At 40.1% G+C, this 17275-nt stretch overlaps 1 protein-coding gene across 1 annotated transcript; it reads left to right on the top strand.

Moving 5' to 3' along the window:
* Positions 1-5315: 5315 nt before the first annotated feature.
* LOC111872823 lies at positions 5316-15412 on the top strand. Its single transcript, XM_023867025.2, has 7 exons — positions 5316-5476; positions 8642-8748; positions 10229-10281; positions 12003-12038; positions 13201-13318; positions 14367-14449; positions 15153-15412. Exons 1-7 carry the CDS (start codon positions 5331-5333, stop codon positions 15195-15197), a joined length of 588 nt encoding a protein of 195 aa, XP_023722793.1. The 5' UTR covers positions 5316-5330; the 3' UTR covers positions 15198-15412.
* The last annotated feature ends 1863 nt before the right edge of the window (positions 15413-17275 follow it).

The raw sequence follows: 17275 nt of genomic DNA, 5'->3' as shown, positions 1-17275 counted from the left end.
GACGAACCTATCTGGTAACGGCAATTATTGAAGTTTATTTTTATCAAATAATTAAAACTGTAATTGCAATAATGTATATTCTATGTTAAGTAGTCACCATATCTGCTGCCAATTATCGTAGATTTCCTTACATGTAGAGCCCTAACTATCAAACTTCACGAGCTTGGCCCGTCCTGTGAAGTCGCCAGTTATGCAGCTATTCAAGGAATTCCCAGCATTTTATGGAACCCGAAATTTCATTACCGTGTCCACAAGAGCCCTCTACTGGTCCCCATCCTGAGACACATCAATCCAGTCCATACCGCCCATCCTATCTCTCTAAGATTCATTTTAATATTATCTACAGACCTACGTCCAGGTCTTTCTAGTGATCTCTTTCGTTCTGGTTTTCCTACCAACATGTAATATTCATTCCTCTTCTGTCCAATTCGTGCTACATGCCCTGTAGAGCTCATCTTCCATGACTTGATCATTCTAATTACACTTGGAGAAGAGTACAAGTTATGTTCCAATCCATCATCTACAGTACCAAGGAGTTTCATGTAACTTGGCCCTAGGAACCGTGGGCAATTGTGTCGTATTTTGTTGAAACTACTAACACACATTTCGCCCATTTTAAAATAGACATTATTATTATTATTATTATTATATTTTAATTTTTTGTTGTTTTTTATTGTGATCAGCGGAAATGCACATAATATGATGAGTAGTCTCCTATATGTTACATTGTGAAGTTTACGTTTTGATTTTATCAAAAGCTGTTATGCAAGCTAGTCATAAAAATTACTTTATTTCAATGAATGCTTTTGCGTTTCTGAATAGTGACAACACACGATAGTCCTCTGGCAAACAACAATATATATTTCTGTTCATGTGAGCACAAAGCAGTGCTCGAAGCGGAAAGTTATTATAAATATATTGATATGACTGCCATTATTCTGATCTTCCCCGTGGCTGACAAAGCAATTTTTATAGTATTCAGTAAATAACTTCATAGAAAAGAGTCCTTTTCCAGAAGCTGATAGCCACTCAGCTAGGCAAAAGTTGCACCACTTACATTGCATCCGTATTCACTAGAGCTAACTTCGAAGCTCGGTAAAATATTTGATAGCATGCTTGCGTGTCACGGTAAGGAGTTGCAACCCCCTCTCCGTCCCCTTTCAAGGCCAAGCTGCAGAAATACCCCTTGTTCGCGACTGCCTATTCAACATATTCTCAGTTACCGTTCATACGTGGAAGCCTCCAACATCTGCAAGCTGAGGACATGCCGTGGAGTTGAATATTGAAAATACTCAGCAAGGGAGAGAAGTCTATAAATGTATCTCCATACTGTATCACAAGAGAAGTCCCTTGAGAGCATTTTCAGCAAGAGCCTCTGTCAGTTCATTACAGTCCCCTTCTGAAAATCAAACCACTTATTTCAACCATGAAAGTGTATTTGTGGTAATTATAAATAAACACGTAATTATGTGCAGGCATATTTTTGTTAATAAGGCACTGTTATGAAATGTATCTGGGGGCACGGGGCACCGTATGTGATTGAGGCACTATGCTACAAGCCGGAAGGTCAAGAGTTCGAGTCCCGATGAGGTGGATTATTTCAACTGACCTAATCCTTTCAGCCACGCAATAGCCCTGGGGTTGACTCAGCCTCTAACAGAATTGAGTACCAGGTATCTTCCTGGAGGTAAAGGGCGGCCGGCGCGTAAGGCTGACAACCTTAGGATCTGTGTGCTGATTGTCTAGATAATGTGGGACCCTCAACGTCTCACAATTCTATGGGCCTTCAAGGCCTGTTACAGTGATAGCTTTTTACGAATTGTATTTACACTACTGCTTTGTAGAGGACTCAACATGCTACAATAACGGAAGTAGTCGCGATACGTGTAAATAAACACAAACCACTCCATTCATTTATTTCACCTACTGAGCTAATGGAATATTAGCCGACCAGGTTTCCGCCTCTGACATCACAGCCTGCCGATGAGTACAGATCATTTGATCTCACAACCTGTTTTGCTACAATCAATTTTAAAATTGTCTTCCCATATAGTTTTGGCTTCAGTACTGGACACAATTCTGAGCCAGTTCGATCCCTACACAATTCCCGTAAACTGTTTGCTTAGATGCGCTGTTGCATTATCTTTCCATTTTCTTCTCAGTTTCTGCACTCGACACTTTCCAAATGGATTTCAGGCAAAGAAAAGGAATAAATTAATTGTACTTTTACGAAGTTACATAACCAGGAATATTATAATTTATATAGATTGCTGGATATAAGAGTGAAAGTAAAGCTATCCCTGTTACAGGACGTGGAGGCCCATAGGGTTATGAGACGTCGAGGTTCCCACATTTTCTAGACGATCGGCTAACAGATGGCGGTTGTAGCCTAAGCTGGGTAGTTGGGCTGAACACGTTATTTGAATACGAAAAATATATACAGATTTTCTTGGAGGGGAGGAGGAAACCTCTTGGAATATAGCCACTTAAAAACCAAAATTATGATTGGAGAATAATGTAATTTTGGCATGATCTTGTCCTCCGGCGAGCTTCGATATTAGCGGTACTGAACATTCATGTTCTGTTACTGTACAGTAAGTTCAATTCGAGAAAAAATAGTAGAAAAATTTTATTAAATTTACTTCAAATTACGAAACCTTGTTAGATATAAGAGTATGGGACACTGTGCATACCGCAAAGCCGGGTATCAAATTGTCTCTGGCATGAGAGCAACGCTTTGTGTAACACAGCGAGTAATATAAGTAACAGAAGCAAATACAGAAGCCAGTAGGGTAAGTCTGCGATGCTTGTCGTCTAATTTTTGAAGCCAATTAATATAACCCTGTTGGAAATGTTGTGGTTCATAGATCAACGTGTGCACCAACGTTGTTCAGAGGTTCAGCCATAGCACAGCAGTATTGAAATTTGAAGTCAGAGCGCCCCCACATTGGCCCCACCCAGAGCCAGTTTACGTCACATCACTACGAGCACTGCCCGTTTCCTTATCAATTATCATCCATTTCGGCCCACAATTCCAATCAGTCAAATGAAATGCAAAAATATACTTTCCGAATATTTCCTATCCAAAGTTTTACATTTAGTTCTTACCAACGCAGTCGCTATAACGGATAGTCACGTGCTGGACGGCGGAGTTCGAGTCCCGGTAGGGGCAATATTTTCTCCTTTCCACGTCGTCTTGACCTGTTCTGGGGCTCATCCAGCTTCCCATCCAGTAGGTACCGGGGAATCTTCCCTGGGGGTAAAGCGGCTGAGGCTTGAAGCAGACCATTGATATCCAACTAGTCAAGGTCAAGAATACGTAGATGTACATATACACTCCCCACATGGAGTAGTGTTTAATCAATTAAGTACAGGGATACTTTTTATAATTTTTTACCTTTTTACCCATTTATGTTTCCCACGTGTCCATGTCAACTTAACCTCTCGATTAAGAACATTACGCACCCTGTATCACATTGGGGCTATCAAAACGCCTGATTCTACTTCGAGAGGTCAGGGGGTACAATTCTTGGCACAGATACGTGTTACGATTAGCCTCTCTCTGTAGTATTGAAAGTATACCTTAAAAATTCTTCGGCAGCCTTTATAATTCATCGGTCACAACCGTTTTCTGAATCTAAGAAGACGATAAGACTTCATTTATATTTGTCGGGATCAGATCCTGTGAATGCGGTGTCGAACCTTCGGGCTCCACTGTAGATCAGGAATTTCTTGTCGTAGCCGAACGACTATTTCTTTCTCGAGAAGGACTTTGTCGCTTGTAGTAAATTTTAGTAACGGAGCACGTGTTAGTAAAGTGACTGAATTTTCATCTTTCGGAAGAGCTTATCAGACAATAGTATTGTCATGTGTTTATGATTGTCACTAATAATAATGGGTTTTTGATTGGATTTCATTCATTCATTCATCTGTAATCTGTCAAGACGACAGGTCCACAGTCTCTTCCAAAACGGTTCCTCCACTTGATGCGATCTAGAGCTTTCTCCTTCAAATTAAAATATCCTCTTCTGTCCCCAAGACTGTTTTTGGAAAGAGACTATCCAGGAAAAGTGATAATGTGGTAGTTTTTCCATCGCAGTACAACAGCCGTTCAAACCACTCTTGTCACGCCTGTTGCTATACGAACTTGAACCATCTCGAGCATCATTTGCTCTGTGCTTCAAGTCGCTGCTGATGACGCTGCTTCCGGCATCAGTTTTTGGTGTCTGCCTCTTCGTCTGATGCCTACCCTTTGACCTGTCCAGCAAGGGAGGCTCTGCCAGTAGCTACACTACCGCTGGTATAGCTCTCAGGGTCCTTGGCAAACCCCCTCACCACGATAAGGTGGAGCCACCAACGAGGGGGATTGGATTTATTGACAGCTTATTTTACAATGTCTCTTAATCCACATCAAATTACAATAAACCACAATCAATGACTGCCTAAGACTCGCTCCATCTGCCTGGACTACGACTGTCTTCTCTTCCAGTCTGTCTACTGTCCTCTCCTGGTTTCTGTCTTCTACTCTTACTGACTATCATTTTGTTGTTATTTGAACCGCCGTTTATGTAGCTTATCGGTATATTATGAAAATGTCTGTTGATTGCTCGTATCCATAGAAACGCCTGTTGATCCCACAGCAACGAGCTGGTTTCCAAGAACCTACATCTTTCATTTTCTTATCCCAGAACACGTGTTTGTCAACGCGTTTCCTACAATTATTTACCTTCTCTTGTGAATTTTCCTTTAATTTCACTTACACCTGTTCTGCAATATTTTTTTTTCCTGTGGCGCTACAACCCCAATTTGGGCCTAGGCCTACCTCCATGAACTTCTCCGTTCAGTTCGGTTTTTCTAGAACTTGGATATACGGTAGGACTCCTTTGGAGGGTGATCAGCTCGTTTCAAGGCTTCTACCTGTACACAAACACAGAAAAACGTATACAAACATCCATGCCCTGAGTGGGATTCGAACCCACGATCCCGGCTTCCGAGGGAGCGAAGACAGTGCATGCCTTAGACCGCTCGGCTACTGTGACCGGCAGTGTATAAGAATAATATATAAGAACTCAGTTCGTACCTCACAGGAAACAGATCCGAACCCACGATCCCGGCTTCCAAGCGAGCGAAGACAGTGCATGCTGCCTTAGACCGCTCGGCTACCGTGACCGGCGTTCTGCAATAAATCGGAACATAATCGCTTTTATATTGCATGAATTACTTATAAAACGTGATGAGGTTTGTGATATATGAACAATACAATAACCTTCAGCAGATATTTTGAAATTGCAAAGAAAAGCCTTGTATCAGTCGCTTGAATCGGCGGAAGCATGATGTTTACAGCAGTATTGTGTGGCTTCCTGATAAATAGCAAACTCACTGGACACTTCCGTATCAACAACAGAGTGAACCCCCTCAACTCCATTGCAGTCCAGAAGATGAAGCTCCTAGCCGTGGTGCTGGTGGTTGCACTCAGGTAACGGAAGTTGTGACGTGTTGCTCTACAGAGTGGATTTTCTAGTTTAGGGACAAAATTTCGGGTGGTATAGTCCAAATGCTTCGTTTGTGATCTCGCATATTACATTTGCATGACGTCTATTTATTTCTGACATAAAGCTATTTCTGCAAACGTAGACATGTTTTTGAGCCATAAAGGTCATGTCCTTACCTCGATGAGCTAAAGAGTTTAATGACAGTTACTGGGCAAAGCCGAGAGGCGTCCGGACCGTGACACTACTGTGCCTAGACCGGCTCTAGGATTTTCTATCTAGTGCTGCTAGGAAGCTCGACTTCAAATCTAGTAATATCTAGACATCTCTTGCAATGTTACAGCACATGTCAGTGACATCGGACGTGTTTTTCTGAAGAAATTGTAACGCAATATTTAAACATGTTATTCGACAAAGGGTTTCTGAGAAGAATAAATCCCATAAAGATGCTACTTGACAATAAATATTCTGGCGCATAGACCCGTTTCTAGGCAAAGACCTCGAAACGTCACCACAGCTGTTGCTATGCAACGGTGCGGTAAGCACACCTATATAACAGTAGAGTTACTGTTGGAAACAAATGTCTCCGTCCGTGCAAAGGGGTTACAAGGAAGATAATTGAAGCGACCCAGTTAGCTGACTTCTGCAAGGGAGGTGGAGAATAGAGGAGCGCGTGAATCTGAAGTATCTCCACTGTTAGAAGCCGTTGCCAGAGAACGGCTGGTGAAGACACAGCAGACTGGAGAAATCTTAGCGGGTGGTGTGGTGACTGTGAACTGTGGATATTAGCGGTGTTGTTGTAATTAGTTGTACTTCCGAGTCGTGTGTATAAGTAGTCAATAAATCCATTCGCCAACCCGAACCCCGTCTATAATCACACTTAAATTGTAACAATATTTTCTGTCATATTATAAGACTCATTATTTTACATCGAAAGATCTTATATGGGCTTACATCCACGGTAGTAGATCTGCAGTGATCTCAACTTGGAAAATCAGGTTTATGTGACCACACTAGTGATAAAAAGCTTGAAGATGTTGACAATATATCATACTTTCGTAACTGGCAATCCGATATAATATACAGACCTCAGAATTTGCTTCATGTTTCAAGTTTTAATCAGCCACTGAGCTTCTAACAACGGTGAGAAACCGCGTAAATAATTGCAAAATGTGGGGCTTATTCTTTGTAAAGTTTCGACAGATTACTATGGATTACAGCAGTGAACTATACAACGTAAATATTCTTTGTGATTTTGAATCTATGGATAAATAAATATTAGCGTACCCGAAAAATAAAATACCAATCAAGAATAATGAGATGCGTCTCTTTTCGACAAAATTTGGTTCTGACGGAAATGTAGGCATCAGTATTTCTAACACTGTTTGACTTAACTTCAACAAGCTGGGTAGGAACAAAATGGCACTGGGCCTATCACCGTTTTGGCACCATTCTATATTTTCTCAACAACATTAACATGGCGGAGGTACGACCTTGTGAAATGGAAGCAATATTAGTGCTGTTTAGTGGAGAATCCTCAGTTCTGAATATTGATAGGGCTTAGATAGTTAATTGAAATTTATTTAGGCAAATAAGTAAATAGTTGTCGTGAAAATTATTTTTAAGGCAATGACAGTTGAAGAATTGTGAACTGGCATGTGAAAAACATACAGTGATGTGCTAAGAACTGCTAATATCAAGAGGACAAAGTGTTGTTACGCATCCGGGGTTCCGTGACTAACAATAACGGCTTCTAGATTGATTGATTGGATTTAGTAACACCATACACAACCAACTTATACTTACAAGCACTACAGCGCTATCGCTCATTTACAAAATTTACAATTCACCGTTACACACGAACTATGATTCTCAGTCTTCACTAATCGTATCCTGGCAACGGAATTAAAACAGTCTCACTGTGACTAAAACTTCTAATCACACATTAAGTCTTCAGAGAATGCCTTCTAATTCTTCTTCAGCCACTAACTTCCCGTGGTTATCTCCTACCGACAACTGACTCAATTCTCATTCTCGTACTCTCTGTTGTACTCCGTTGTACTCCATTGTATTCCCGTTCTCTTGACTTTCTTGTTCCTTCAAACTGTCTCCCTTATATAGTAACGGCACGGAACACGCAGCCTCGGCGTTTGCCTACAGAATCTGCCTGCATCACTTCTTCTGTTGTTGTGTGACGTCACCGCGCACGTGTAGCTGCACGCTCTCCTTAGCAACGGTTATACGCGTCATGTATCGTGACGCCTCCTCCACTGTTGCGTGCGGGCATCACCTAGCAACGGCTGATGTTTGCAGAATCACCTCCTAGAAACAGGTCTATACGCCACAGTATAATTCTTCAGAATCCAAAAATGAACTGCACCAGAGGAATGCATTTAATACTTCTCAGATATGCAAATCTATTACACTTCTTACGGTGAAGTACGAGTATATCACAGTTCTGTATCATCACTTCGTTTAATATACACAATAGTCAATCAAATATTTAAAAAAGTTAGACGTTTATTCTCTTTACGACGCAGCACCGGGTAACTTTCTAGACAGACACTAAAGTTTCGCCTCTGTGTTCATCCTGAAAGAAACTTACAAGATTACTTATATTTTATCTAATGCATATTTATCTTGTAAGGTAAGCCATATTTTATCGTTGGAAAGTATAAGTTGCAAAATTTCTTCTACAAGCTTCGTCTGCTTGTCTATCTGCAATTCGCAATTGCGAAATCGTTGAAAGGGTGGACTGACCAAAAAAAAAATTTTGGTTTGAGATTGAGGAAAAATAATGTAAACCCCTGAATTTCATAAAGATAAGCACAATCTCCAAAATACGGTTTGAGAACCTAAAGGTAATAAAGGAGTGAACTCATCAGAGCTATTACGTCCTCCGTACATTTTTAAACTTGTTCTTAATGTGACATTTCTGAACTTAATGGGTTATACTGACTCTGTATGAATCAAGATTAACTGCGTCTCGTTACAGTTACACATTCACCAGACGCTTACAGAGTGACTGACGCGTGTGAGGTCTCCATTATGTCTCCGTGATTGAAATTCACGCGGACATAATACATTTTTTTCTTAAGCTTGTAAGTCTTTTTAAACTCAGTGATTTAACCTGTTTTTGCATTGATATTTAGGTTACAGTCTGTTACGGTTCAGGCTGATGAGGAAGTTAAAAAGAAGTTTAAGGACGATCTCGAGCCGATTTCTAAGGAATGCTTGGAATTACATCCCCTGAAGGAAGGTACTCTTTCTGCGTATATTTACTTGTATTTAATATCAGCGCCAGTCACGGTAGCCGAGCGGTCTAAGGCATGTACTGTCTTCGCTCGCTTGGAAACCGGGATCGTGGGTTAGAATCCCACTCAGGGCATGGATGTTCAGTTTGTGTGTGTGCGTTTCTCTGTGTTTGTGTACAGGTAGAGACCTTGCGACGAGCTGATCACCCGCCCAAGGATTCCTACAGAATCTGTAAGATCTAGAAAAACCGAAGTGAACGGAGAAGTTCATGGAGGTAAGCCTAGGCCCACTGGGGCTGTAGCGCCAAGGAAAAAAATTAATATCGGCTGTATGAAGAAAATCATTACCGGTATTTCCATCTTCCAGTTTCTATGGAGCCAACGAATTATGAATTTGGAAATGTTGGCTATTACAAGCTGTTTCCTAACATTCAGTCCACAATAGTCTCTCTTCCGATCTGGTGTTCTGAGCTGGGTTTGTCTCATTTAGGATACGTTCCGATGGAAAGACTTTTGAACGCCGTAATGAGCCAATGGACTTCATAAAAACGTGGGGATATTCTGTATTGATTGGGCGACTCGTAGCTTCTAGAAAAGCGCTCTGCTCCGTGGATAAAGTTCCCAACTGCAGCTTAAACCTGTTAAAGCAGTGGGGAGGGGGGGGGGTCCTGTGGGACATACCGGTCAATGTAATTTTCTATTTCAGTGGAGAGTACGAGGTTTGTCTCTTTGAACAATGATAAAGAGATATCATAATCGGAGACAGAGAGTTGTCATGAAGTCCTTGAAATCTGTCTCAAGTTACTCTTTATTACATGAAGGCAGAAATCAATGCGTGAAAAGCAATTACAGACTTTTTAACTCCAGCTATGAAATTCAACAGTATTTCAGACATATGACTACCACATACGAAAATAATTTAATAATTTGAAACAACAAAACAGGAAACGGAATATCGTCCTGGAAGAAGGTAGTGAATTGGAGGACAAAGAAAGAGATGGCTTGAAAATATCTGGTAGGAATATTTTGAACTTAATTATTGATTGATGCTAATGATGAACACCAAGTAAGCTAGGCAGTATGGCAGCCAGACACAAACGCTAATACGGTAAAGAAAAACGAAAGGACGCAGATAGCTGGTAAATTCTCACAATACCGTATTTACGCATGTAGAGGCCGCAGCACAATTTTCAGACAGAAATTATAGAAAAAATAATTTTCTTGGAATATTATTTCAGGAGTAGAACATCCTGTATTACTAATTATGAATATAATTTTTTTTTAAATGAAGTGTGATTTCGAATATTTCGAATATAAGCCGCACCCCAGTTTTCCTCTTGAATTTTTGGCAAAAAATGTGCGGCCTATACACGCGTAAATACGGTATTTATTTTTATTTGTTTATGGTTTATTTATAAACACTGTTAGTAGCTCGAATTGTAGCATTGCTTAAATAACAATTCATATTTCTCTCTTTGTTTGCAGAAGACAAGACAGCTATGGTAGCTTTCGAAATCCCACCAAATGAGGAAGGAAAGGCAAGTACGAGTAATTTATTGTCATCACGTTACCCCACCGAGCAGGCTGCAGAAGCGGTACACTTTTAGGCCAGGTTACTCTCAAGCCCGACCGCGCCATAGCTCAAGCGGTTAGTCGCTGGCTTCCCACAGTGGCGGCCCGGGTTCCAGCCCGGGTCTGGTCAAGTGGGATTTGTGGTGGACGAAGTGGTGCTGGGGCGGGTTTTCTCCGGGTACTTCGGTTTCCCCTTCCAATCTTCATTCTACCAAATTCTCCATCATTATAATCACCTGGGGCAGGTACAATAGACCAATCAGTGGCCGCCGTGCCGAATGGACCCAACTGGACTCCACCTCCCCCACTAAGCGAATTAAAATATTACTGTCAGACCCGACTTCAGTCGCTCAAGACAAATGCCGAAACAGAACTTTAAAATTTACAATAATCCCCTGCTCCCTACTCATAAATTACGTAAAACTTCTCGTTAAATTCGACGCTAAGTAAATTCATTAATTTAAACGCTGGCCTGAAGTAATCCAAAACCCAATCAATTTCTTTAACACTATTTATGTTGGCCTCAAAATTCAGCTTTAGCAGGACAATTCTGATTGATGCGTTGTGTAGTGTGTGGTTCCTTTACTGCATTAATTCACATTAATTCAACGCTTTCCTGGCGTTGGGGGGGGGGCGGGGATGAGGAACTCTATAAATATTTCCATGAACTTAACCGGACTCAGGACAGAGAAATGTACCTTCAACGTAAGCAGCCGATGTTCCAGCCTCTACATCTTACCGCTATGAATTGTGGGCAGACGGTCACTCACAAGAAGAGTAACAATGGTCCCCTTAAGTGAAGGGTTATAGTTTTTCATATTGTGAACGAATGTAATAAACATATTTCTCTTATAGATTCCAGAGGATTCTGACAATGGTGAATAATACGCGGGCCTACTGGGGTTTCGGGCATTAGCCCTCGTATACTGAACCATGGACAAAATCGAAAATCATAGTATTCTCGAATATCTCTGAGGTAGCGTAGTCAGATGGGGGGCTATGCTACAAGACGGAAAGTCGCGGGTTCAAATCCGATGAGGTCATTGGATTTTTTCAATTGACCTAATCCTTCCAGCCGCACTATGGCCCTGGGGTCGACTCAGCCTCTAACAGAAATGAGTACCAGGAATTAATTAAATAATTTTCCTGGGGAGTAAAGCGCGGCCGGCGCGTAAGGCTGACAACCTTACTGCCATCTTTGAGCCGATTGTCTACATAATGTGGGAGCCTCAACGTCTCACAACCCTATGGGCCTTCAAGGCCTGGTACAGGGATAGCTTTACTTTACTTTTATCTCTCCTATTAGTGTGTGAGATACACACGGTTATCCTTGTTGTGTTATTTTGCGATGTTACTCAGACACTCCAGAAAACTTTCTTGAGATTATGTTGAACTGTGCCACAACCAAGAAATTTGTACTATTCTGTTATTTGATAACTAACACTTACAATTAATGCAGTTTCCTCAAATATCGTACGAATGAACCGTCCGAATTCCCTCAACAGGAAGAAACTTGAAATATGAATAGAAAGAAGGAAAATCTTCTGCGTTATCAAAAATATCTGTCTTACTTGAGTACAGATGCCTTTTACTGAAAATGTAATGGCAGTGATGTTGGTATACATGTCGAATATTGTAAAACAAAAGAGAAACAGCTACTAATTATTCTCTTCTCTTACTCTTACAGTGTTTCGCTGGTTGCGTCTACTCTAGGCTTGGTATGGTAAGTAAGTGTATGCAACACGGGATTATTGCTCCTTTTGACTCCCAGCTCCAAATTCTGTCTCTTTGCCATGTCCCCTGATTCAAATATTACCAATGTTACAGAGAGTAATTTATAAATATCATTAAAACTTGGTACAGGCAAGATATTATTAGAAAATTCTGCATCTTTGAAATATTTCATCTTATGCTAATCATACTGACGTGACGGCAGGGCGAGGTGGGAGGTGGGAGGAACACTAGCGCCTTTCAAAATAAGATCCTCAAGTTCTGCAGCATGAACATTTCTTCAAAGCATGCGATTTTGATTTGTCCACTTATTTTTAAGCATGAAATATTTAGATATTAAAATGTTAACCACGAATCATTGCCTTGAGCATCGGTATGTTTAAGACACTTTGTCGTGAACGTAAGTATTGTCACGTGTCCTGGTAACGCGACAAGTGAATAATGGGTTCTCTGGACTGATTAATCGCTTTATTGGACAATCACCAATCACCCTTCAGAAGGTTACTGGAACAATAACACACAAAGTCTTCAACACTTAGATGCTCCTTGTACGAATTCGGTGAGCAGGTCTGTACCCAATCTCTTCCCTTCTGTCTTGTTCTCGGACTGGGCTTCTACTACTCGGTAGGACTCTCTCTATCTTGCAGTCTCTCTCTCCCTAAGGTAGGTTTTGGTCGAACTGTATAGTCACCATCTCCAAGGGTTCCTACTTCCCGTATCTGTTTTTGTTGCTGTGTGAACAGCCTTTACCCATGGGTTGTAAAGGAAACGTTTCTGTACGTATTGCCTAGGAATCGATATCTTTCATAAACTCGGAGACGTTTTTCGGCAAGCCGTTACCTAGTAGTGAATTTAAATATCACAGTGCTGAGCTTAAAAATTACACTGAAATATGTAATTCTACGAAAATACGTTTTGCCAGTAGCATGATTATTTAACATCTATTCTTGTTAGTCTGTAACCATGTAAAAAGTAATATTAATTAACTGTCTTGCTGAGACATTTTCTTGACAATATTATACAGTACTGTAAATACATTCTAAGTGCTGATTCCCAGTATCTTGAATGTGATGTATTTGTAAAAAACAGCTTTGACTTCGGTCACTGTAAATATAAAACTACGACATGTTTCATGTTACATTCAATTTTCACAGATCGAAGGAAACAAGTTCGAACCTACGAAGTTCAAGGAAAGAGTCAAGGATTGGTTGCAGAAATACCCAGAAAAGTACCAAAAGGTGGAGGGAGTACTTGACACGTGCACAAAGAAAGGTAAAATTAGCGTTTATTGATTCACGTCTTTGATTAATTTCTTCGCACGTATGGGAAAGGTAACTGTTTTTTTTTCTTCAAAATTTCATGAATTGCTTACTTTAAAGTATAGGCTAAGTCTGGGTATGAGCTAGACACTACAAAAGATCTCAACATTCAGTCTTCGAGAAACAAATTTGAAACAGACAAGTAAGTGTAATTAAAATCAACGGTTAAAGATTCATGCATTTATGGTCCAATTTGTTGGCGAAGGACCTATTATTAGAGCTAAATAACAACACAGATTCAAATAAGTAAGATACCTTAATTTTGCTTTATTTGGAAAATATACATTGCAATATAAGACCCTACACTTCAGAGCACCATCACTGAAGATGACACTTAATAAAATATTCTAAAATAAATTGCTTAAGCTGTGCATTCGACAGAAGAAATTTAACGACACGCTAACATCGATAATCCAGTAATTATTGTGATAAGATTAAATGTTTTAAATGTTTATTCAGATTAGCGAAAATTTACTTATATTCTTCTTTATTATTGAATTATATATATATATGTAGACATAAATTTTCAGGTCACAGTAGCCGCGCGGTCTAAGGCATAAACTGTCTTCGCTCGCTCGGATGCTGGGCTCGTGGGTTCGAATCCCACTCAGGGCATTGATGTTTGGTGTGTGTATATGTATATTCTGTGTTTATGTTCTATGTTTAGGTAGCGGCCTTGCGACGTGCTGATCACTCGTCCAAGGAGTCCTACCGTCTGTAAAAAATTATAACATAACTGGGCCCTGAATGGGTTCGAAGAACCATTGAAGAAATAAATGGTTATGTAGTCAGATAGGTGGAATATTCGTTTAAATATTATAGAGAATAAACCCCTTGCTGTGCAACTGTCTCCATGTACACTTCACTCCTGTCTCTCAGATTCAAATAATCTTAACAGCCTGTTCTCAAACACCCTCTGTCCTTCCCGCTGGTGAGCGACCTAGCTCCAAATGTTTCTGCTAGTACAGGGAAGAGTAACACTCGATTTCTGTCTTCTGCAGTTGCAGAAGCCAACCCCAATGGTGGCACCGAATGCGCCCTGACTCCAAGCATCTTGGAGTGCTTCCATTCTCACCCGGAGGAGGTGAGAGAAAGTTTGTGTTTCTAATAGAGGGGATAATGCAAAACAAATTGTTTGGTACTCCATGTTTATACATTAACATGTGTAAAACGCATTGCTCCAACCTGCATAATTCTTATTTGCGAATTTTCCTTGCTATGTTTCTTGTGTTTTCTGCTTCGATGGTAATTTAGTTCTATTGCAGACAAAATTCTACCGCTGTTGATATCAGACTATTGCTACAGATAAAAGTCTATTATTGCAGGTATAAATCCGTTATTGCAAACATAAAACCATTAAGTTTTAAAATATGCATTATTATTATTATAATACTGAATTACTATTATTATTATTATTATTATTATTATTATTATTATGTATGGGGAACGCAGTTGGTTGAGGCACCATGCAAAGCCTAAAAGTCTTGGGTTCGAGTCCAGATGAGGTGGATTTTTCAATTTACCTAATTCTTCTAGCGGCACTATGACCCTGGGGTCGACTCAGCCTCTAACAGAAATGGGTACCAGGAATATTCTTGGAATATTCAGGGGAGTAAAGGGTGGCTGGCGCGTAACGTTGACAATCTTACTGCCATCTATGAGCCGATTGTCTAGAAAATGTGGGAGCCTCGACGTCTCACAACCCTATGGGCCTTCACGGCCTGTTGCAAGGATAGTTTTTATTAACTTTTTAATTAATATTTGTTGTTATTATTTACGTTTTCCAGACGGACTCTTTCAGGAAATTCCTGGCATCTGTCTACGGTTCTTAAACAAGGAACATGTGTATGATCTTAATCACACTGAGAGATGAACTACGGGTTTAATAACAGACCTGCCGTTTCCCAAGATTTTTAATGAGATTACCGATATGTGAATTCTTACGCAAATGAAAACCTGAACTCTTGAAGACAGATAACAATTAAGAAAATATATGTTGCAGGAAAAGAAACACAGTAAATAAAGTGCTTATAAATTAAATTAAATATATTACGAACTTTATTTGTTGACATACGTATCTATGTGAATTTGATCCTCCGATAAACCAGCTCCTTTCCTAAGGTTCTCATGAAACTAATGAATCTCGTTATGAGGTCAGTCAATTATAAGAGTACAAAATACGTACTTCATACGTTCTATGCGTCCAGTGCAAACATGGATCCCGTTTACGGATGGTGGCAAATACAGACCGGTTAGGCGGCACTGCCCGAGTATTAGCAGCTTTCGACCAGTGTACAGTCACTTCATCTAGAATATGGAGACAATGGCACCACAAATGCCGGCAATACAGAGTACAACTACACAGTACCGCTGCTCGGTTACTGTCTCCACAAGAAGTTGTGCGGTAATGCAACGAACAACCACGCTTCTTGGAGGCTTGTCATCAGATGACACTTTGTAGCGGTATCAGAATGCTAAACGCAGAATCCATTAAGAATATAACAGCAGGGCATGCGCACTTCACAGTCGCATTCGGCATAAAAAAAAATATATTGCTAACATACATGCTTGAGAGTTTATTGTGATATATTGTTGTTCTTACATGCCCCGAAATTTATGCTGTGAGGTATAATTTTTTTTCCCCTTGGCACTACAGCCCCAGTGGGCCTAGGCCTACCTCCATGAAGTTCTCCGTTCACTTCGGTTTTTCTAGATCTTACACATTCGGTAGGACTCCTTGGGCGGGTGATCAGCTCGTCGCAAGGTCTCTATCTGTACACAAATACAGAATAACGCACATACACAAACTAAACATCCATGCCCTGAGTGGGATTCGAACCCACGAACTCGGTTTCCAAGCGAAGACAGTACATGCTTTAGACCTCTCGACTACCGTGACCGGCTGAGGTATAAGTAAAAATTCTAATTAAATATATATCTATATACAACACATGCAGACCTCAAGTGTCCATAAGTTTCATATTAAGCAGACTCACTCGGAAATAGAACAGTCAGAAATACTAATTAATGAATGGAAGGAGATGCGTAAACCCGTAAATTCAAGTGGGACGAGGGAGCTTTGTTTGATTGTAACTCAGAATAAGTTAGATCTCAAAACTTCAATGTGAGAACTGTATAGAAAGCTATCGTGTGCGATGCGACGCCGTGTATGCTGTTAAAAAATATTCAAAAGAACATCAAATTTTGCCAGAATACACGACGTCATGTCCGAGAAGATAAGTAGTACAGTGTGATTCGAAATAATTGTCGAATTTTCTGTGGCCTATAGTTTCAAGGAGTAAAAAATGAAATAAAACTGGGTATGGAATATAAAAGTATAAAATAGAAAGTTTTATTACTTATAGAATCAATACTGCATACTTAACAACTTATACGCCTTTATTAGCACGTAAATAGTTTTATTTTGTTTCCGGTTTAAAAATTATAGGCCATGGAAACTGCCACAATAATTTAGAATCATCATCAGAAAAGAAACTTTTGGTTACCTTCGATGTGTTTGGAATACCGTATTTACGCATGTATAGGCCGCGTGCGTGTATAGGCCGCAGCACAATTTTCAGACAGAAATTATAGAAAAAAATAATTTTCTTGGAATATTATTTCAGGAGTAGAACACTCTGTATTACTAATTATGAATATAATTCTTTTAAATGAAGTGTGATTTCGAATATTTCAAATATAAGCCGCACCCCAGTTTTCCTCTTGAATTTTTGGCAAAAATGTGCGGCCTATACATGCGTAAATACGGTATCTTTACTGGTTTTACCGTAATCTTCGGGTGTGCTGAAGAGACCAGTGTTGAGTGTCGAATGCAGAAATCAGGAAATGGCAGGTTAGCTTCGATTTAATTAAGACTGCAATAATCTACGTCCTATCGTTATGCAAAATA

The sequence above is a fragment of the Cryptotermes secundus genome, unplaced genomic scaffold, assembly GCF_002891405.2.
Source record: "Cryptotermes secundus unplaced genomic scaffold, Csec_1.0 scaffold79, whole genome shotgun sequence".
NCBI classification, from domain to species: Eukaryota; Metazoa; Arthropoda; class Insecta; order Blattodea; family Kalotermitidae; genus Cryptotermes; species Cryptotermes secundus.
This window is presented reverse-complemented; position numbering and strand designations above follow the sequence as displayed.

Excerpts from the sequence above, each read along its gene's own strand:
- LOC111872823 (XM_023867025.2), top strand. The coding sequence starts at position 5,331 with ATGATGTTTACAGCAGTATTGTGTGGCTTCCTGATAAATAGCAAACTC. Across the intron at positions 5,477-8,641 it reads GTGCTGGTGGTTGCACTCAG|GTTACAGTCTGTTACGGTTC; the intron begins GTAACGGAAGTT and ends ATTGATATTTAG. Across the intron at positions 10,282-12,002 it reads CACCAAATGAGGAAGGAAAG|TGTTTCGCTGGTTGCGTCTA; the intron begins GCAAGTACGAGT and ends TTACTCTTACAG.